This window comes from Aspergillus vadensis (genome assembly GCF_003184925.1).
Source record: "Aspergillus vadensis CBS 113365 unplaced genomic scaffold BO88scaffold_9, whole genome shotgun sequence".
Lineage (NCBI taxonomy): Eukaryota > Fungi > Ascomycota > Eurotiomycetes > Eurotiales > Aspergillaceae > Aspergillus > Aspergillus vadensis.
Window position 1 is genome coordinate 418,694 of NW_020292047.1, and position 22,144 is coordinate 440,837.

The following is a 22,144-nucleotide window of genomic DNA, read 5'->3' on the forward strand; positions in this document are numbered from 1 at the left end:
GGGGGGGGGTGGACGTACGTAGTTGAAGGTGTTGGGGTCGGTGGAGGGCTCACTTTGGTAGAAGTAGCCTGTTACGGTGTAGAATCGCCAATGCGATTCAGTGGGGGTGGAGGGGGTCATTGGGGTGAAGATAGGGAGAGGGTTGGGTATGGTTTTTGGATGGAGGGAGTGAGATGAGAACTGGAGATGGAATGAATGGATGGATTGATGGATGGATCCATTCAGTTTGGGGCCCGCAGGAACGCGGATAATGGAGGGCTGTTGATTGGTTGGTGGGATTGTATAGCAGTGGGGACGGTGGACTCGGGATTCGCAGTATGAGATGTCCTTGAGTACAGGGCTACTCCGGATTACCGGTTATTTGGGGGGTCCTGTTCAAAGTTCAGTCAGTATGTGGTCAACTCTACTTGTCAGTTGCCTGAATATGAGATCAATAGAAGTTGAACACCAGAATGAATGTTTGAAATGAATGTATGAAATATATGAAGACCATTCCTAACTGTTCACCTCATGCTCTAGCATGGACGATGGTATCAAGCAAAGACAGAACTAACACCGCTAAATAACTGGTAAATATACATATAAAACAGAGAAAACACGCTTATGCAAGTTTTAAATCACAATCAACCCCATCGAAATCCCTTCCCCGCGAGCCAATGCCGTCTGGTCGAGATCATGACGAGCTTGCCAAAGCTGGAAAAGCTCCAGGCTTTGTCAACGCACGTACTCAACCAAGAAGCGAAGCATACAGATAAATCCAAGAAGTGAGAGACCGGAAAGACGCTTTGAAGTACCCTTGACACAATTGTCCGCGACGCAAATTGGTCGTGGACATCGTTGGCTTGTACGGCCAACGAGTGGGGTGTCGATGGATATACCAAAGATCTGATGCGCCAGGAACTGGCGTGTCTCTCGAATATGGCACTGGTCTCAGTGCCGCGGTTGGATTGCACGCTTGCTGTGGCAGAAGCCCCTCCTGGGGCGCTGGGCCTGCAAAGTACGCCGCTGATGGCGGCTGTACCGGATCGGGATGGAATTGATGCCTGGACTGACACATGCATGCGGGCTTTCACAGCCTGGCTTGCCTGTTGTCTGTCCGGAGCATGGCGTAGAGCCAGTGCTCCCCGATCTGCCTGACTTGATGTCGAACAGATCTGCAGTCTCTTCGACAGTGAATGGACGAGGCCGACCTTGCGGTCGGAACCAGGTGACCTTGGTGATTGCTGTTGTCCCGAGCTGCCCTGGAACGTTGTCGGACGACCTGTACCGCCATTGACGTCTACGTCGCCACGACAGCTTGCAGCTGACTTGACTGAGTGTGGCGAGTGATGTCCATATTGAGGATCCATCGACGTATGGGTGGATGGCAAACGGTGGCGATGCCGAAGTTGAACGTATTGAAGATCCTTTGAACCCAAGCCTCCTGTCGGCTGTGAAACAGTTGACTTACTGGCTGGTGTCGGCGCCGTGCTCACAAGAAGAGATTCTCGTTCGGATCTGTGAACATGTCGTTGCGTGCTGAAGGTCGACTTGATTGGTATGTTGCAAGTAGAAACAGCCTTTTGGCTAACAGCAATTTGGGAGGCGGCCTTCTCAAGACAGTTGCACTATACTAGAATTAGTACACAGACATCCGGCTGCTCTGGAAGGTTTACTTACCCGCTTGTGTTGTTTCCTGTGCTTCTCGCAAGCACCATGCTTTCGGACTTTGATGTAGTTTTCTTTCTGAGCTTGCGATCGAGGCTTTTGCTTCTTTGGTACGTTCGTGGTTGTGTTCATGTTAAGATCAAGCACCAGTTCCATGGCCCCAGCTGCAGACTCAGAGCCCGAGACTGGTGTGCGCGTTACATCGGGCAGAGGTGTGGTAGCTGGGGTTGTACATGTGCCACCCTGATAAACGCTTGCTGCAGAGTCGGACCAGCGAGGGGATGGGAATGTTGTGCTCGAGTCCGACGACAGTTCCAGATCCTGCATTGCTGCTTCCTGGAGGCGTTGCATGTGAAGAGCAATAGACGCCTCCATGCGCTTTTCTTTGCTAGACAAGGCGCTTGGATCAGCAGCAGCTTGGAACTCCACCATCTGTCGGACAGTGGTGTAGAAGGGGTCGTCAACCCCGCCCATATCCTGTGACCATAGGTCAGTCAGCTCCGACCCCATCAACCCCGGAGTCGGAGATGCGGGCGTCTGGTGGAAGGACCCGGTGGGGTCCAGCATGGATGGCGAGGCGTCCAATGCATGTCCTCCAAAGCCCTCCATAGGCGCATCATAGTTGACCAGATCAGCGAATAGCTCCTGAGTGCAGACCCCAGGACTCGGACCCCAATTGCAGTCATCAAAGTCGGCAAAAGTTAGATCCAAATCCTTAGGGGAGACAGAATCCACCGAAGTGGGATTGCTTCCCACACCTCCGTAGGGGATGTCGAAGGAGTTGTCAAAGTCAAACCACTCTTCACCGGGAGTGGAATGAGCAATGGACTGGAGCAACTGGTCGGCAGCCATGATCGAAGGAGAGACGCGGCTTTGAGGGAGAGTTGATGCCCGGGAATTCAGGATGACCGGAAGGACGGAGGGGAAAAGCCGGCCTTGAGATTATTGCCTGATAAGGAAAGACGGAAGAGAAACCTTTCCGACGGGGTGAGTCACGTCGAACCCGGCACTTGGCAAAGCCTTCAAAGATGAAGAGAGGCAAACAACGAAAGGAGGTAACCCTCAGGAGTGTCCCTGGAGATGATGAAGAATCAGGCAGACAAAAAGGAGTGAAGGAAATCGAAGGATGGACCGGCGGTGGTACAAGGCTTACATACAATGGCCTGAACGAGGCTCATCTGCCCCAGCCTGGCGCTATGCCCCTTTCGAGACCCCGACTGCCTGCCGCTAGACCGCTTTGGGACCCCGACACCCGCGCGCCCCGCGACTGGATCATTGATCTTCCGGCCTGGTTTTGGCACTGCCCCTTTGGGTTTTACAGGGCTAGTATGCTTCACACCGCTTGTGTGGGCTTTCGTCCCTTCATATCATTCGTTCTATTCTCTGGATTTCAAGGTCGAGGGTTGATTGCTTACTATTGTGCAGAAACTAACTAGTGTAACCCCATGGCTATCATCAACCTGCAGACTTTCGTCATCCGGGGTGTCCAAAATGTCCCGCACTGGCTCCGCAAGGACAGTCAGTCACATGACAACGTTATTTATAGTGATAAGCCTGGAATAGATGACATGATCACATATGGCAGTTCCTAGTTAATATAAGATTCCATTCTTCTAACTAAAATGTCAAATAAATGGAGTAGAGCACTGCTGCCAGGCCACTACAAGTATGCTGCTCGGTCTTCTTGTTTTACATAAACCCACTATATTCCCCTTTCGACGAAAAGAAATCGACAAATGATTAGATAATACTAGTCTATTGTCACTAACATAGTTGGCAGTAATTACTGCCGAAAGAGATCCTGCAAGTAGGCCAAAGACATGTTTCACTGGCCGCCTGGAGCATAATGGGGGACAAGAATGGCTCAACAATTACTACTAATGGCCATTCCGAAACTTGAACTTTATGACCTCCATATCTCTATGCGATTTGACTGACAATAAGATAACAATCAAACTTAAACATGGAGCAATCCTGCCAGCAGAAGCCGCTTGAGTGTCCAAAAATAGTAATTAGTGAAGAATCCAGGATATCTCACACTCTTCATTATCTACCAATGTCCATGGAAATACCAACAAAGAACGACGCATGGATTTGACCCCCAACACAAAGAGCCCCCCAATCTCATTATCCCAAGAATCTTGTCTACCAGATAGGATATTTATAGGTTTCAGACCCTAATGCCATAAGTCCATGGTTTATCTCCAGTCTTTGAGTCTTTCGCATGAAACAATCCGTGATAAGACTATACAAGGAACAATAGCCCCCGACACAGCATGCTACCAAACCATGGAACCAAGTGTTCTTTCCCCAAGATGATCTATATATGGGCAAGACAAAGCATTCCTGAACAGATGCTTTGTGCCGAAGGTTTACAAACGCTCATTATGTTACACCGCAGGTTACCGGAAGAGTTCCGTTTTCATGATGGCAGCTTCCGAATACTTAAACCCCCGAAAGTTAGCCAACCCAATACAGGCGGAGCCTGTAGCTACCCAAATCAGACAGAGAAGCTCCAAAGACGTCACGATTCATCCCATCAATTAATTCTAATCATACCGCAACTACCTGATCTATGGCTGCGAAAAGAGACTCGGACAACGGTCCGAAAGATACCTCCAGTTCACGACCACGTTCTCTGAGAAAACGGAGGCAAGACGAAGGAGGAGACGCAGGCAGTTCTCCTAGCAAGCGGCCCAAAAGGAGTTCCCCCGCTCCATCCCGAACATTGCGATCCCAGACACAGCGGGGACAAGAAGGAGAAGACGAAGACATCTCCCCTAGCAAACAGTCTGAGACAATCCCCCCTACTCCATCAGAAACATCGGAGTCCCAGGAGGAGCAGAGGCGGGAAGGAGGAGAGGCAGACAGCTCTCCTAGTAAGCGGGGCAATACGACTCCCCACACTCCAGCCCAACCACTACAATCCCAGGAGGAGCAGGGGCAGGAAGGAGGAGAAGACACAGAAGGCTCTCCCAGAAAACAACCCAACACGAGCTCCCCAGCCCCAGTGCAACTATCAGGGTCCCAGACAAAGCGGCGACAAGAAGGAGAAGATGCAGACAATACTCCTAACAAACGACTTAAAATGGGCACCTTCCACCCCCGCCCATTATCCCCAGCATCTATACAGAATAGAGACCAGATCCTGCATGCGTTCATGTACGACTTATATGAGGTCAACGAAATACACAGCGAAAGTGAAAACAACAGGGTGGCAAGATTGGACTACGAGGTGCGGTGTATTTACGCCTCACGGGCCTTAGAGAAGGCCCTTACTTGCACAATATGGTCATTTAATGAGGCCAATATGGATTGCGAGGAGCGAGAAGCGAGCCGACTACGAATTTTCGCCGATAACTTCGGCTGGCCCATGTTTGCGATATGTGTACAAGCGGAAGCCTTTCGAAGGCTATGTAAGGAAGAAAGCACATTAATGTGGAAAGCCGTATATGGAAAATTTCAGGAACACCATTACAATATCTGGATCCAGGCTTCTACGCGTGGTTTTGAATGGCGCAACTTGTTGGCGCCATATGCGGGGGATGGTGCTCCACCTAAGCTAAACCATGCATTGGCTTCCAGGGTTGAAGCGGATGATCTCAGACATACGCATCATCATGAAATAGTAATCATTGAAGAGGAGAGACAAGTTCGCTCACCGAAATTCCAAAATCGCTTACAGAAACATATCGATGCTAGCATATTTCACCCTAGGGATTGGCAAACGGCGAAGGATCCAGAGCATCGGGGGCTGAAAAAGGATCCAACGCTGCGACAGGGCCTTAATTATGGTCTTTGCGATCTCTGCGCCGAAGGGAAAATCTGCGAATGTCAAATCAATAAGGCCCCCTTTGAGTTCGTGCAGTTGGTGGAAACATCCAAGGGTGTCGGGGTGCGTGCTCTTGCGCGATTTGAGAAAGGAGATATTCTGGGTGAATATGTTGGCGAGCTCCATCCACCTTGCTATAAAGGTGACCTTATATATGGGCTTACCATGCAGGGTAAAGTCGACGTAGACAAGGAAATTGCTCTAATTTGCCCGATGGAATATGGGAATTTCACTCGGTTTATCAACCACTCTTGCAGGCCTAATACAACTTTTGAACGGCGGACAATTGGAAACCGGGCAACGATGACCGTGGAGGTCGTGCGGGATATTCAACCTTTCGAGGAACTCACGATTAACTATGGCCGGGAATATTGGAAAGGTCGGACATGTATTTGTGGAGAGGAAGGGTGTTACACTCAGCAAGAGAAGAGGAAGAAACGGCAACGAGAACGGGAGATGGAACGGCGAAAGCAAAGGGATATGCAACTTCAGCTTGAAGCATCTAAGAATGTTGCCGAGGAAGTGGACAAAGATAAAACAGAATGTTTAGCCAAGGAACACGAGGAGAAAGAGGCAGAAGAAGAAGAAACCCAAGAAAAAGAAACCGACGAAGAAGAAACCGACGAAGAAGAAACCGACGAAGAAGAAACCGACGAAGAAGAAACCGACGAAGAAGCGACCGACGAAGAAGCGATCGACAAAGAAGAGACCGAAGAAGAAGAGGTCGAAGAAAGGCCACCATACAAGAAACCAGAAGAAGCAAAAGCACCAAGGAAAGGGTCAAAAGGAGGATCATTAATAGAAGCAGAAGAAGGGCCATCAAAGAGAAAGTCCAAAGACAAGATAGGATCATCGAAAGATGGGACAGGAAAAGATAGGGAAGAGGAAGAGAGAGCAGCACAGAGAATACATCAAGATTGGGTTCCTATTCTCGAAGACTACAATGATTACCCTAATTGCAATGACGAAGAAGAAGGGGGAGGAAAAGGGAAAGGAAAGGAGAAAGGAAAAGAGAAAGAGAAAGGAGAAGAAGATTTGGAAGGAGAAGGAACCGAAGAACAAGAAACATTGGAAGAATCGGAAGAATCGTCATCAAGAGAGTCAGAAGGATCCTCTTACGTGTTCGTCGACGATGAGGAGGACGAAGAAGAAAAAGAAGAAGAAGAGGAAAGAGAGGGAAGAGGACACTAAACATTATGTTTCTCCTCATGCAATGAATTATATTAAAGGGACTATATACACTTCAGATGTTGTCTATAACCAGTGCATTTAGAGCTTAACTACCCTCTATTCCAAATTAAGTTTAGCCTAATTCCAAATAAACTCATCACCACCACCAACGCCAGTGTCTACTTACGTCAACCAACAATCTCATCAACTCCCAAGAAACCTTCCTAAATTATTCTATACCTCCAACCCAAACCCAAACCCAAACACAATCTCAACCAAACCAAAATGCCCCCAACTCCTGGCGGATCCAACCTCCAAACCCTCCTCGCCTCCCTCTCACCAATTCTCCACCCGGACATCTTCGTCTTCCTCACCATCCCCCACACCAGCATCTCGCAAGCAAGTCCGGATCTCCACACCCTGCAACCCCAACTCCTCTTCCAGGAAGCAGAAGGCACCACGTACATTGTGACCCGTGAGCGTGCCGAAGCACACGGCTTCACCAACTATGTTTTCCCCTGCCGCATGATTACCATCAGCGTGCACTCTAGTCTTGAGGCGGTGGGGCTGATGGCTGCTATTAGCGCCAAGCTTAAGGAGGCTGGGGTGAGTGCGAATGTGGTTAGTGGGTTCTATCATGATCATGTTTTTGTTCCTGAGGGGAAGGAGGAGGTTGCGATGAGGGCGTTGGCGGAGTTGTCGGGGAAATAAAGTGAAGGAAATTGTTTTGTGTGAGGGAGCATTTTTCTTGTAGTATTGATTGGGGGTTATTGGGTAGATATTAATATTGAAGGAGCTCTATAGCATGTCATAAGAGGACGGTGTTGAGATGTACTATTGATATCATTAACTGCGCTGTTTTCATGACCAGTGCTACTAGCAGCTTCAATTGCTATGATATACACAACTGCTAGAATGTTTGATATAACAATACGGGTTGAAAAAGTTATCAGCTTTAGAATATTGTCGCTAACCCATACTAATCCAAATATTATTTATAACCTTACCATGTACTCCAAGAACCATATTTCATTACCCATTTGATCATGAACGTAGCGTCCAGCGCCAGTACCTCAACAAATACAGCATATCTACTTGGATTTCATCGTTTCCATCGTAATTTGGCCGCATGCACCACCCAGCCAATACCGCGTGATCAATTGCGCAGAATCGGTATTCTTGCGCGAAAAGTCATACAGCTTGGAAGCACGAATGTTGAGCATCTCTCCGTCAAAATCGGCTTCCAGGACGCGGGCATGGCGAGGGCCCATGAGAGATATGACCAGCATCTGTCGATATAAATAAGTGTACTGGAGTGTAAGTACTACTTGAGTTCATACTGGGGCAATGATATGCGTTCGTAGAGACCTGGTTCTCGGACGAGCAGCCATGATATCAGTGATAGTCATGATCTCTCCGCGGAGCAGTCGATCATCCCCAATCGCTTCACTTTCTAACATAGCCTTGAAGTGTGGGTAATTTCCTCCCGGATACTCCGTCACTGTTACGGCATACCATTTGAAATCGACAGACTCCAGCAGTTGGCCGAATTTATAGTCTCCAATACTGTTATGAACGGTCAGACAGACTGCTTACCATGAAAGATGTAAGTTTGGAGCTGAAAGGGGACATACTCTCGATATATGCCAGAGGGAGGAGGGTTATTAGGGTACTCATCCGATGCATATTCCCAGCTATTGCTGAAATGGTTGGTAAAAAAAATCTCCATATCACGAGTATCCCACAGGATATGCTTCGGATCGGGGGGAAATTCTAGAAGATCCTTCCCATCCTCCTTCTCTGGGAGGGGCAATTCTTCTGGATATGAATTGAAAAAGCGTGGGTGATGTTTACATTTCCCATCAAGGGATAAGGGCAAGTGACGGATACTGGCTGCTTTCAGATCGGAGGGTTCAACATGCTGGCTAGGAGTTTGCCTGATCAGCTCTTCAATCCTAGCCAACTTGTGATCACGATCAGCTCGCTCACGCGCGCGAGCATCATCCATCTTGACCTTTGCAAGAGGATAATAGAAGTAGATCGGTGATTGGAAAGAAACCGGGAGGGAAGAGTCGGTTACCAAGGGGGTGCAGGCTGCAAGGGTGGCGACTGCTGCAGTCTAAGGCACAAGTCATCTTGATGCGGGCCCTGACGTGGATCGGGTTGGATGCATTTGTATCTGTCCGGATACAATCGAGATGAGCATTACTCACCAATCAGGGTGGAATGGCCTAAAGTACCATGAATAGTAGTACTACATTATTCAGTCAAGAACAACACATCTGATAGCACAGAATATAGATAGATAGACAAATGGGGGTGAATGTGGCTTCGGTTATTCTCGGGCCAAAGTAGTCAGGAACCAATTGAGGGGAAGCCCTAAATTAAGCTGAAGATCCATCCTAGTAAGCTTCATTTCCCCGCCCGGGAATCGGAACAGTTCCGGCCTGAGGAACAAGAGTACAAAGTAGCTACTTGTACATGCGTGATTTTATCCTTGGTAGAGCTTTCATAACTAGTGCCACAAGAGTGCTGTTAATTAAGATTAGAGTACTCAAACCGATTAAGTATTGAATGTTACTGCAATAAATGAGCTGCAGGTACTAGTGTCCCAAACAGGCAAGCCGCCTGCATCAACCCCGCATCTACAGGACACGTGAGTCCCGGCCACATTCCTCCAGCTGCCTTTTAATTAATCCATCTCTTCAGCTCTTCATTCTTCTTTCTGCCAATTGTCAAGGCTGGATCTCAGCTCGTGTTCACTACTCTTCAAATTGCGTGGCGCAGTCCGTGCTCTTAGCTATCCGCCGGCAATTTCTGGTTGAGCCAATCTAGACCCAGCTTTTGGTGAAGCTAGAAGCAAGGGGAGGTACATCCTAGTGACGAATACCACGACCTCCACCTGTGTATGGGTTGAGTGCTATGAACATACCTTGCCACAGAGCCAGATGCGCGTTGTTTCAGTTAACTGTAGAGGGCTTTTTCACAGGAGATGCTCTGTGAGGAAGCCCCTCCAGTTGGCAGCATTGCCGGGCAGACGTGGACTGTTAACGACAAGCTATTCTCGAGGTCCTACAGAAGTAAGCATGTTCCATGCCATGTTTAGTCAACGTGGTATCGGGGCAATCTATTGACATGATATCAGCCTCCACTGTTAGATACAGTGATTGGAGACCACTTCGCAAAGATCGTCAACCAGTATGGCGATAGACCAGCGTACGCTTCCCCTCTGCCATCGAGCCTGTGCTTTGGAGGAGCGGTGTTCTGACATTAATAAGTGTCATCTGCAAACAACAAAATGATCGAGCGACATATTCTTCCCTTGACGCCAGAAGCAATGCCCTTGCGCGTGGTCTTGAATCTGTCGGTGTCCAGACCGGAGACCGTGTGGGCGTCATGCTAGGAAACTCCATGGAACATGCTGTTGTATGCTACCAGCCCGTGAAAGTCTTTCTCAAATATCTTGTAATAACCACATTTCTCGCAGGCAACCTATGCACTGTTCAAGCTGGGTGCGATCCTGGTAGGTAGGACGCTTGCACTCCATTTAGACCAAGGCTGATACAGCAATAGGTTCCACTCAACCCATCATTCAACGCGACTCAAGTAGTCTCCGCCCTGGCTCACCTAGAAGCAAGCCATCTGATCATTAGCACCGAATCAAACCTACCCCGAAAGGACCCAAGAAGCAATATTCCTCTCCTTCAACACCTAATTCCGGACCTCTCCAAGACCCGCATCGAGTCAGAGTTAGTTCCCTCACTGAAGAGCATCATCTCAGTTGACAACTCATCCGGTCGCGTCAACACCTCCGACTTCAACTGCTTAACAGCCTACAAATCACTTACCTCTGACGCAACACCTGACAAAAGCGCCCTACCACCTCGCAACTTATCCCCAACCGACATAGTCAACATCCAATTCACATCCGGAACGACCGCAATGCCCAAAGCAGCATGTCTGAGCCATCGATCTATTCTCAACAACGGTTCTCAAATCGGCGACAGAATGCGCCTCACTCCAGAGGACGTTGTATGCTGCCCACCCCCCTTATTCCACTGCTTCGGATCTGTACTAGGATACATGGCCACCGCCACCCACGGTGCAGCCATCGCATTCCCAACAGAAGCCTTCAATGCCAAAGCAGCCCTCCGAACCGTGCAAGAAGAAAAGTGCACTGCACTCTACGGCGTACCGACAATGTTTATCGAAGAGCTCAGTCTTCTAGACGAAGGGGAAATCCCCAACGAAGGCTTCCAGTACCTACGTACCGGCATCGCAGCTGGAAGTAGCATACCCGCGGAGTTGATGAAAAGACTACACAAGGTCCTAAATCTCACCGAGCTGACAATCTGCTACGGAATGACGGAGACCAGCCCCGTCTCTGCAATGACCACAACAGACGACCCCATCGACAAACGGATCAACACTGTCGGAAGACTACTCCCACATGTTGAAGCAAAGGTCGTGAGCCTGGATGATCACAATAACATTTTGCCCGTCAATACCCGCGGAGAGCTTGCAGTGAGCGGCTATCTCCTGATGAAAGAGTACTGGAATGACCCGATAAAAACGGCAGAGGTTATGGTTGCTGATAACGACGGGAAAGTTTGGATGCATGTGAGTACTATACATACACTGCTAAAAAAAAAACCACCGACAACCATAATTATCTAGTACTGACTTCTTGATCGTAGACGGGCGACGAAGCCTCCATGTCTCCCGACGGGTACATTACCATCACGGGCCGTGTAAAAGACCTCATCATCCGCGGCGGAGAGAACATCCACCCATTGGAAATTGAGAACTGTCTCTTGACATACCCCGGCGTGATCGATGCCTCGGCAGTGGGCGTGCCAGATGAGCGTTATGGAGAGGCTGTGGCTGTGTTCATTATCCACCGGGAACCTGAGAGTGAAGCTGCGGATGAGGATAAGATCCGGCAGTGGGTTCGTGAGAAGCTGAGTAACCATCTTGGTATGTTTCCTTTGATTCACCAAAATACTCTGTCAATTCATATGAGATAGCTAATGGATTGGCATAGTTCCAAAATACGTATTCTTCCTGCAACCATCAGAGTCTTTCCCCAAGACTGCAAGCGGTAAGGTGCAGAAGTTCAAGCTTCGGGAAGATGCTGTTAAGATGCTGAAGGAGAAGAATAATCTTGGCTGAGTTTATATATTTTGGCGGGATCTATCTACATAGAGGAACGTTGGAGTGGTATATAGGGCATACAATCCTTTTCGTAAAAGAAACACCATACATACAGGTCTTAAATTATTTATCTTCTATATTGGAATCTAGGAACTACAAGTAGATAGATGGTGGGATTTCCTTATTGTAGACTTCTAGTTGCTATGGATTCGCGTAAGTGTGGTGTCTAATCATGTTCTAGATGTCATGACTGCATAATCTATTCATAATAGAGCAGGTTATTGCTTTATTATTCGCTTAGTATATAAGCTGGTAGGAAGGAGGGTCCCAGGCTGCTCCAAAAAAGGAAGAATCGAACTCCAACCCCGCTCCTCCTTCTAGTCATGTACTGTCTACGCCGAATTCGGCGCATCTAAAAGACAGAATTCGACCTCTCCTCCCGTCTACCTACTGGGGGGATAACAATAAGAAGATCCAGAGGGGAGTGGGTCACCAATCCACTTCTCGAATTAGCGTGGCTTGTTCGCTGCCCCGGCTCTTCCGAGCTTTGCCAGGGTTCGTCTGTCACGTCCGGCCTCAGTACCTCTCCCGAAGCTACTGTTGTCATACACGCGGGGCCGCGGAGCACTTTTGTCTCCTTGGACTCCTGCCTCCAGGTCTTTACGAAGACTGCCTCGCTGTGTCGTCCGAAAGCGTCTCTGGGTCCGTTCCGTCATCATCCGTCGTCGGATATACTAGTAGTCCACTAGGTTCGTTACGATCGCAACCCGTCCCCACAGGCAGTGCTGGTATGCGAAGGAGTAATTATGGTACGCCTTCCACAGATGAATTACTTATAATAGAGTTATCTTATCAGAAGCTCAGGGACGCCACTTCTGTGAAGAATGTGCAGGAATGTATCATTAATAAGTGAGAAATGAGAATGAATATACTTTATTGGTTGTCCCCAGCCATTCCTGGGCCTGGAGATGACAGAAAAGCCTCTCTGGTCGGGCAGTCGAACTGGGATGTGCAATTACCCTACTTGGAACGTATCAGCATGCATGAACTAGCAATGCTCGCTTGGATTCAGTGTCCAGCCAGCCACTGTGGGATCATCCCGCGGGTACAGCATGCTAGGCATGCACCTTGCTGCATGCTTGGCCAATCAACAAACGTCACGCAATCAGATTCAGTCAAAATACACGCAAAGCCGGTTCACTTCAGCTGAGCTGGCGCACAGTTTCACATAACTCCCTACCCCTGAACAGCAGACCTCGTGCAATATTCCATGTATAATTTAACGGTCGGAGATATAAGCATCGGATTCACTACACTAAAAGGGCTGCAGTGCCATAATGTCAAGAAAGATGTTCAATATGTGCGTCAGGTGACATTTAATCATGCATTGGCCGGCTTTGCCGAGGTGCTTTGTGAAGCGGACGAGGTACTTCAAATCTCGAACATCGGTATCTGGAATGAAAGATCGGCAATGACTCAGGTGAAGAGATCGCACCTACCAGATGAGACACTGCACACACCATCAATTTACAGTTTGTCTGTAATGAGTGGTGGGTCCCACGATTGAGTCTGTGCTGTAGAGAAACCGCATATCACTTCCCAGCACAATGGAACTCTATGCATGTATACATTGCCAGCTGAACTGTGGGGCTTGGTTAGATTAATCTCTCTACCCTCCATGGGGTTGTGTCCTTCCATGTCCTACTTACATCGTTTTCTCTGCGAGCAATTATCTGACAACCCCCATACACGAACAGCAGATTGACCAGACTGAAGGCAAAATGTTTGACAAGCTAAAGAAGAAGCTACACCATCACAAGAAAAAAAGCCATGCTGCCGATGCACCTGTGAGTATCAAGGAGAGATATGTCGTGTTGTTGCGTAAAGCTCACATATTCATCTAGGATTTGCCGAAGGCAGCTGATACGAAGGTATCTTCCCCCGGACTCGAAGAAGAGAAGAAACTCCCAACCAGGAAAGCCGCAAATTCGTCGCACGCCGACCCACAGCCTGCGCCGCAGCCAAATGCTTTTGCAAAAGATCTCTGGTGGGACGCCCTCCAGAAACTGCCCGCTGCGAAGCAGACTCAACTGAAGAGCATGGGCTTCGGAAAGATCGGCTCGGGGGAATCGGTCGAGACTGGTATCGACGATCTCGTGGAGGCTGTCAATAAGAAGCAGGCAGAGTGTGAAAAGAAATTCTGGCGTGTCTCAGTTGGAGATAACGACATCGTCCTGCGGAACTATACAACGAAGATCGTCGGTTGGGTGCAGAAAGCCGGTGATATTGCAATTCAGTTCGCACCGCCGCAAGCTAGTATGCCATGGTCTGTTATCAAGTCCCTCATGCAGGTAGGTGCTTCACAGGAGTTTATCTACTCGCTCGTACATGCAAAACTCACAATAATTAGGTCCCCGTCATTGAAGGGGAACAGATGGCTGCCTTGCTAGGAGCCACTGAGAAGATTGTTCGCATCGTCAGTCGGGGACAAGTCTATGAACAAGTGTACTTGTCAAATGTCCCCGGTTCACCTGAAGATAAACTATCGAAGGGTCTGCAAGATGCCTTAATGAGGATCTACACTACCTCGTTGGAGCTTCTAGCAGATTCAGGCGGTCTCTTCTCTAAAAATACCGCTCATAGGACCCTTGATGCGATCCTGAACCCGGGGAATGTTTCTAGCGGGCTCTCAGCTCTTGCACAGCAAGAAGATGAGCTTCTTCGTGATGTCCAAGCATGTGAGACTCGACGCAGTGCAGCAGCAGATGATCGGATGATCGGGATGCTTGACGCTCTGAACGCTCCATTAACACGAGTGGATAAAAATGTACAGACTCTTCTTGAAGGGATGGAGAAGGAAGGACGCATAGCATTGCTGGAATGGATTTCGTCGGTGCCGTTTGGTGACCATCATGGCAATGTGAAAGAGGGGAGGACACCCGGAACGGGTGAATGGCTGTTACAAGATAGTAATTTCTGCAGTTGGGAAGAAGCCAGCTCATCTGGTATTTTCTGGCTTCAAGGCTCTCGTAAGTCTTCAATACACCCCACCATCTGTTCTTCTATACTAAAGCAAAGCTAGCCGGTACGGGAAAGACGTACCTCACATCGCGAGTCATCGATCTTTATCAAAGCATGCTGAGCGACCCTCCCAAAGATGAGGGTTTCGCCTTCTTCTACTGCAATAGGAATGAAGAGGATCGTGGAAAGGCACTGTCTGTTTTTCGAAGCTATGTGCGCCAACTTTCCACTACCCCAGCCAGTCCCGAATCAATCCAGACTGAGTTGAAGGAGGCATGCTCGAAGGCTCGAGAAAGCGGATCAAAGCTCAGCTTCGAAACCTGCAAGGAACTAATTGCTGAGTCTTTGAAAGTCTATCCGAAGACTACGCTGGTGATTGACGCTCTCGACGAATGTGACCCAGAATCTCGCGATATAATAATTGATGCGCTGAATACCCTTGTGTCTGAAACAAACAATACTGTCAAAATCTTTATCTCAAGCCGACCTGATCCGGATATCCAGGCTCTATTGGTGGGGAGTACCAGTGTCGCTATTCAAGCAAGCCACAATCAAGCCGACATTCAAAAATTTCTCGAGATACAACTGGACAACCTCGCCAGAAAGACCGCCTTCATCGGCCGGATGAAAGCAAAGATCATTGCTAAGCTTCTGGAAGGTTGCCAGGGAATGTAAGATTCCGGGATTACCCATCCAATAGTACAAGGTTGCTAATGCTCGATAGGTTCCAATGGGCGTCGTTGCAGGTTCACCAAATTTTCAGATGTAGAACTGAATCAAGCGCTTGGAAGCGGCTTGAAAACCTTCCAGAGGATCTTCAGAAGGCATATGATGAGATATGGGATGAGATTGAAGCCTTAGAGGAGCCAGACAAGACCCTCACGAAACGCGCGTTGACATGGGTAATGGCCGCACACAAGCCCATGAAGACCAATATGCTCCTATCTGCGATCCGTGTAGGATCGAAAGATGACGAGGAGTTTCTGGCTGATGAAATTGACGAGCAAGGCTTGCTATCACTTTGTAACAACTTCCTTGTGATTGATTCAAAGATGGGAGTGTGGCGTTTCTCACATGCTTCGGTCATAGAATATCTGGAAAGCAGGCACAATTGGACCCTCACTCAGGCACATTGCCATGCCGCTACTGCTTGTCTCTCGTTTTTCATCAACGTCTACGAGGATGATCTGGAAACCGTGCCCAATGAAGAGCTGCAGGATTTCTGGCGGAGCGAAGAGTCCATTCCAGATGGAAAGTTCGACATCATCGACATACGGAACCCATTTCACATCTACATTAGACACTACTGGGTCGTCCACGTGCACGGATCCGGATGTTCCGAAGAAAGCACGGTGGCATCCCTTTTGAAGACTTTCCTCGGGGCTCCCGATGACAGCAGCGTGCAATATCGGACATGGTACAGGCAAGTGCGGCTTGATGCGAGCATGAAGCCCCTCCTTGACAACTCAACTGGCTGGGACATCTCTGGCTTCGACAGCAATACCTTCAACTACTACCGCCCTATTCAAGAACTTCTCTATATCAAAATTGGGTATATTTGGGGGAGCGAACTAGAGCCAGAAGATGCCGCCGTTTTCGCCATGTGTCGCTTCGCATTTGACAAGATCCTGTGGGGATGGTGGCAAAACAGAGATATCAATATCTCCCGTCTGAACCAACGGGGCCACGACCTTCTCACGGTTGCCGCCATAGGGGGCAGTGTGCCGATATGCCAGCACTTGATCGCCAAGGGTGTCGATGTCAACTTCCGGATAGCCGCTGATGGAGATAACATTGACTACGGAAGTGCTCTTGTTGCAGCAGCACATAAAGGACGGACTGCGGCCGTCCGCTGCTTAGTGGAATCCGGAGCCGACGTGAATATGTCATACTCCTATGGACAAGGGCGATTCAGGAATGCACTGGTAGCTGCAGTGGATGGGGGACATCTTGAAACCGTCAAGTATCTGGTTCAGACGGCGAAGGCTGACCCCAACATGCCGCCAGAGGATACAGATTACCTGGGTTCTGCTCTGGGAAGAGCAATTGCACTGAAAAACCATGAAATGGTCAAGTGCTTGGTGGACGCTGGAGCCGATGTGAGCAAGCCGCTAGGACGCATTGACTACTACAGCGCCCTCGAGGCTGCCGCTCACAAGGGGCAACTCAAGACTGTTAAGTATCTGATTCAGAAGGGGGCAGATGTAAACATGGTTTCCCAACCGTGCAGCCTTGAAGGTTGCTATCACCATGGTACTGCCCTTGAAGCCGCAGCGCATGCTGGAAAGATCGATGTTGTCAGGTACTTGGCTCAAGAGGCACATGCCGAAGTGAACGTGGCACATTCTTATGGCCATGGCAGTCCTCTTGTAGCTGCGCTCGCAGGCGACAGGTCGAGGTGGGATGGCGATGACGGGGCCGACGAGGATGGTGTCGACTACCTGGCAACCGTCAGGTGTTTGATCCACGAAGCAGGAGCTGACGTCAACTTACCACTTCGCTGTGGTGAATATGGCAGTGCTCTCGCAGCCGCAGACGAGGTTCACGAAGTCAAACTTTTGCTGGAAGCAGGAGCTGATGTGAGCATGCCATTGACCCAGGGTAAATATGGCAGTGCTCTTGCAGCTACCGTTGCAACGTCTAGAGACCCCGAAATTCTGGAAGCTCTGCTAGAAGCAGGAGCCGATGTGAACATGCCTCTTCCCGGTGGGGAATATGGCAGCGCCCTCGCTGCTGCATCAGCGGAAAATCAGGCTGAGGCGGTCAAAGTCCTTCTACAAGCCGGAGCAGACGCAAATATGCAAATTCCTTACGGGAGCTACGGCAGCGCCCTTATTGCTGCGTCCGCAAAGGATAATACTGAGGTGGTAGAGATCCTTCTAGAAGCCGGAGCAGACGTAAATATGCAAGTTTCTGTTGGGGAATACGGTAATGCCTTGATAGCGGCAGCTTCAGGCTACGCTGCCACGGAAACTGTCAAGTGCCTTTTGAAATCCGGTGCTGATGTGAACGCACTGCCGACGGTGGGAAGCTATGGAAGCGCCCTGGCAGCAGCAACTGACCACGATATTGCCAAATGTCTCCTAGAAGCAGGAGCAAATGTGAACGCGCATCTGTCTCGTGGTGATTACGGAAGTGCTCTTGCGGCCGCAGCCTCCCGCAACTTATCGGATATTGTGAGAACACTGATGGATGCAGGGGCCGATGCCAACATGCCACTTCAATCCGGGAAGTACTCCAATGCCTTTGAAGCAGCAATTGATGGATGGGATCTTGACATTCTCAAGGCCTTGATAGAAGCAAAGGCGGATGTTAACCAGCCACTGAAGAAGCAAGACTACGGCAATGCCATCACCAAGGCTGCGATGTCTGAATATGACATCGACAAGCTTGAATTCTTGATTGAGGCCGGTGCAGATGTGAATCAGACTCACTCCGAGGCAAAATACGCGACTGCTCTGATTGCTGCTGCGGTCTTTGGACTTAAGGATTCGGCGAAGCGCTTGATTGAGGCTGGAGCGGACGTGAATATCCGGCTGGGAGAAGCATCTCTTGCTACCGCTCTGCAGGCTGCTCAAACTGCTGTCACGGAGGAAGAGATCGAGAAGTTCAAGACATATTGTTCCACGGACGAGAGTGTGGCTGAGGAGGTTAAGGCATTGGAGAATGGTAGAGCTGAAGTGGCCGAGCTACTTCGTCAGCATGGCGCGACTTCTTGATTGAATAAGGAGTCTTATAAAAAGATCGGCGGCTAAGTCCCAGACAGGCGTCTCTAGTTGAATAGTGCTAAGCATGAATATTTCCTCCTTAGAATGTTATCATTGAGGAGATATACGAGTAATCCATAAGGCATAAGCACATGTTTTAGTTCAGAGTAAATCTGGTTCTCGATCACATCTGGAATCTTGACGATTTTAAATACAAAATGGATGGCAGAGGGATTGACAATCAATAATTGTATCCGGAATAAATACGAAGCTCTGTTGTTAACCCAGCCGAGCCTCTGTTCACAAAAGGACGGATGGCTTGGCCACTAATCTCATGTTCCGTAAGAACGGGTTTAAGATCTACTTTCCCTGACTGGAGACAGAATATATACTCCAACAAGCCCACATTTATTTCAATTGTTTTATGATGAAAACACGTATAGTACAAATACCATAAGATCACAGTTTGGTACATATCTAGTGCAAACTGAGTAAATTCAGTATGCCAACCCGCCAACCAGGCTCAATACCAGCGCCTTTGGCCGCATCCCCGGCGTGGGGCTTCAGATCCTCGCATCGGTGTTCGTACATGGCTAATACAGCCCCAAATATCGTACCACGATCCTGATATTCAAAGCCACTTCAAAAGAATGGAAAGGGAACCAAGGTTGGAAAATACATCCATTCATCCTGAACCGCATATCGCAAATTTCTGTAAAGTGTCTTTATATCGGGGGCACATGTTAGGTAGTAACCACAAATAGGGCATTGATAGGACAGGTAGATGAGCCCCTACTGGGTCCAAAATCATATATAATAATGAAAAAGTAGCAGAAGTCAGCCTGCATCAGCTTAAGGGAGTAGGAAGGGTTCATGTATGGAAATAGAAGAGGCAGAGCGCAGGCTTTATACTCATTTAATGAATGTTCCAATTCTGTTCGACGAATTTGAGAGACTCGTCAATGTTGAAATTTACCGTAGCATAGTACCTTCTGGCTTTAATTATCTGAGTTATTAGACTCTCGTGGTATGTGTTTCTTGTCTTTCAGGGCCTTCGTTTATAAATAAGAGGTTGTAGACTTTTCTGGTCCTTTCTATAAAAAGATAATGTAATAGAGTACCATATTCAAGTCTTCTCGGTGGCCTTTAAGTGCCTGAGAGCCTCCAAGAGTACTAAATGCGGCTTGATAGTATCAAAGCAACATTGTGACGCAGGCGAAAGGATAGAAGTGAGCAATGTTGATGTATAGATAGTTATACTAGTTAGCTTCTAGATATTTTTCAGTTCTCCTGTGATTTAGATTGACAGAAGGATATCGGATTATCATCCGACTATCTACTTCTTCCTTGCTCGCATTAGCCCTCTAGATCTTCTTATTTCGAGTTAGTCATTCGAGAGACTCGTCACATCGAGGCGTAGTCACTGAAGTCGACATATTAGAGGAATTCTGTTGACACACAGCGGCGGAGTGGACATCTTATTCAAAAGTAGCGGCACGACAAATGCAGTCGGCTTGTTGTATATAATCGAGTTTGAAGCATCAACGTAGAACATATTAGATATCAGTTCGTTGACTTGGTATGTGTCGTTGAAGTCAATTGCGCCCATAATTTGGGGCCCGATTCTTTAGAGGATGAACCGCAGTATTGTCATTGCACCGCGGTTCAACGTGTGTAGTAAGCTGAGAATATTTTCTCAACTAAAGGATTAGGTTGAGAATCATCGACCCGAGATATATTGAATCCTAGTGAGTTATTCACTACTCACTTGAATATACTCGCCTATTGATGTCACTTGACTTAGTTGTCCTGGTGTCCGTGTCTGATGAGTGCTGTGGTGGTGACAGCCCCTGGGGATCCTGACAATGATGATGAGTATCAGGAGGGGGAGAGGGAGAGTCTGTAGAAGCTGTTTCAAGCCCCGTCGGAGAACAGCAATCAATAGCTTGAATGCAGGGACTATTCAAGGCTTTGTCGATGATGAGCCTTTTGTTGGGGCAAATGTGCAGCATCAGGAGGATCAAAGACCATATCTCAGGGCTCGGGTAGTCTGCAGGCCGGAACCCTGGCTGCCATTCGTGGATATCAGCCCAATCAATAAGGCTGACAGAACGGCTTTTACGAAATTCCGCCCAATCAAGTACAAACTTTTGGAAATGACTATCCTTTTTAATGTCGGCGACCTCCCAGGCTATGTTATGGTTGAACAAGTATCGTCCGATCAAGGCACAGGCCCATACATCAAGCCGGCGAGGGTCATAGTATCTACTGTACCATACCTCATGTGGCAGATAGGGTTCGGTACCGCAGATGTTTTTGTTCGAACACTGGCGGACTCCATCGGAATTTATCTCGGGGTCCCTGAAGACCACGGCGAAGCCAAAGTCGGTTATCTTGAGAACACCCTTTTCCGTGAGGAGTAAATTCTCTGGCTTCAGGTCTCGATGGGCGATGCCATGGTTATGAAGGTAGGATACACCACGTAGAAGCTGCTTGAACAGGCATAACTTGCCAGTGGTGCTTAGCCGACCGATCGAAAGGACATCTAAGAGGTCACCCTGGCTGCAATATTCCATGACAATGCCACACTGCCTCTCCTTGATGCAAAGGTCAACAGTTTTGACGACATTTGGATGACAAGCATGACGAGCAACGATGAACTCTTTACGAATATCACGCACAAAAACATCGTATGGGGCATACTTTCTCTCGAAGAACTCCTTGGCGACATAACGAGATGTCCTGTCTTCGCTGTTGCGCTTATAGACGATGCGGACCTGTGCGTAGGCTCCTCTGCCAAGAACCTCGCCTTTGCTACTGTAGAAGGCTTCCTTCATCTTATAGGCTTTCATCTTCTCGAGCACCCACATACTATCGGATGCTTCGGAGGTTAGGCTCGTGTCGAAGTCGTCGGGGACCTCCACAGCTTGGTAGTCGCTGCTTTGGCTAGGAGTGGGCTTGGAGCATGGCATGATCAACTTCCCAAGGCGATCATCCAGCTCGCTGGAGCCGACACTGTGATCGATGCTCGAGGAGGAAGAGGAAGAAGCAGTGGAAGACATCGTATTTGTATCGATACGAGTCTGTTGAGACGAGTGGACCTTTATTTGGTCCACGACGGGATATAGCTGGAAGCAAGGTATATCCGCTAAGATATCGTTGTGTAGGTCACAACGAGAACTAAAGGGAAAAGGATGGAGAAGGGGGTGGAGAAACAAGACTTGCAGCCAATATAGCAAATGATCGACTGCAATAGTTACAAAGCTAAGTTGGGCTTATAGAGCTATGTCCTGCTATAGCTAGAGCCAAAAGTACTTTGCAGAACAAGAGTTGAACGATGGAAAGGAGGATGTTGACGACGGGGGAGTTTCTGTGGGAAGGAAGCGGCATCTAGACAGTAGAGTCTTGTCATACTTGCACTTAGACCAGTTTTCTCACGACATCATGACATGACTATGGCAGGGCAAGCGATGCCATCAGCAACACCAGCCTGGAGCATCATCGCTCCAGGGCCATGGAGGCCACAGGCAAAACCTCGGAGATGATATAGACGCCTACGTTTTAAAGGGTACAGATTGGATACAGATACAGATAGTAGAGTATGGATATAGAG

General features: G+C 48.5%; 8 protein-coding genes across 8 annotated transcripts in view; 4 read left to right on the forward strand and 4 right to left on the reverse strand.

Annotated features, from left to right (window-relative positions):
- The window catches only part of BO88DRAFT_270349 (phosphoglycerate mutase family protein), a 1,614-nt gene extending 1,243 nt beyond the window's left edge, over positions 1-371 (reverse strand). Inside the window, exon 1 of the mRNA XM_025702349.1 lies at positions 19-371. Coding sequence (XP_025563704.1) covers positions 19-120 — 102 coding nt within the window. The 5' untranslated portion in view covers positions 121-371. The remainder of the gene's footprint in view (positions 1-18) is intronic.
- A 241-nt stretch (positions 372-612) lies between these two features.
- On the reverse strand, positions 613-2,499 carry BO88DRAFT_338373 (uncharacterized protein; the record flags this gene model as incomplete). Its single annotated transcript, XM_025702976.1, has 3 exons — positions 613-693; positions 750-1,607; positions 1,660-2,499. 3 exons carry the CDS (start codon positions 2,497-2,499, stop codon positions 613-615), a joined length of 1,779 nt encoding a protein of 592 aa, XP_025563705.1.
- Positions 2,500-2,675: 176 nt separating this feature from the next.
- On the forward strand, positions 2,676-3,239 carry BO88DRAFT_443276 (uncharacterized protein; the record flags this gene model as incomplete). Its single annotated transcript, XM_025710007.1, has 2 exons — positions 2,676-2,993; positions 3,084-3,239. The coding sequence occupies 2 exons, from the start codon at positions 2,676-2,678 to the stop codon at positions 3,237-3,239; spliced, it is 474 nt and encodes a 157-aa protein (XP_025563706.1).
- A 983-nt stretch (positions 3,240-4,222) lies between these two features.
- BO88DRAFT_487373 (SET domain protein) lies at positions 4,223-6,670 on the forward strand (the record flags this gene model as incomplete). The annotated part of the gene is made up of 1 exon (XM_025712540.1): positions 4,223-6,670. One exon carries the CDS (start codon positions 4,223-4,225, stop codon positions 6,668-6,670), a length of 2,448 nt encoding a protein of 815 aa, XP_025563707.1.
- Positions 6,671-6,851: 181 nt separating this feature from the next.
- Positions 6,852-7,562, forward strand: BO88DRAFT_404254 (ACT domain-containing protein). Its single transcript, XM_025706569.1, has one exon. The coding sequence runs from the start codon at positions 6,935-6,937 to the stop codon at positions 7,358-7,360; it is 426 nt and encodes a 141-aa protein (XP_025563708.1). The 5' UTR covers positions 6,852-6,934; the 3' UTR covers positions 7,361-7,562.
- Positions 7,563-7,684: 122 nt separating this feature from the next.
- Positions 7,685-8,657, reverse strand: BO88DRAFT_386928 (uncharacterized protein; the record flags this gene model as incomplete). The annotated part of the gene is made up of 3 exons (XM_025704802.1): positions 7,685-7,938; positions 7,990-8,215; positions 8,284-8,657. 3 exons carry the CDS (start codon positions 8,655-8,657, stop codon positions 7,741-7,743), a joined length of 798 nt encoding a protein of 265 aa, XP_025563709.1. The 3' UTR covers positions 7,685-7,740.
- Positions 8,658-9,383: 726 nt separating this feature from the next.
- On the forward strand, positions 9,384-11,907 carry BO88DRAFT_364022 (putative AMP-binding enzyme). The gene is made up of 7 exons (XM_025703960.1): positions 9,384-9,729; positions 9,795-9,865; positions 9,928-10,075; positions 10,137-10,172; positions 10,223-11,269; positions 11,347-11,626; positions 11,694-11,907. Exons 1-7 carry the CDS (start codon positions 9,598-9,600, stop codon positions 11,819-11,821), a joined length of 1,842 nt encoding a protein of 613 aa, XP_025563710.1. The 5' UTR covers positions 9,384-9,597; the 3' UTR covers positions 11,822-11,907.
- Positions 11,908-20,259: 8,352 nt separating this feature from the next.
- Positions 20,260-21,593, reverse strand: BO88DRAFT_481272 (putative serine/threonine protein kinase; the record flags this gene model as incomplete). Its single annotated transcript, XM_025712182.1, has 1 exon — positions 20,260-21,593. The coding sequence occupies one exon, from the start codon at positions 21,591-21,593 to the stop codon at positions 20,292-20,294; it is 1,302 nt and encodes a 433-aa protein (XP_025563711.1). The 3' UTR covers positions 20,260-20,291.
- Positions 21,594-22,144: the final 551 nt, after the last annotated feature.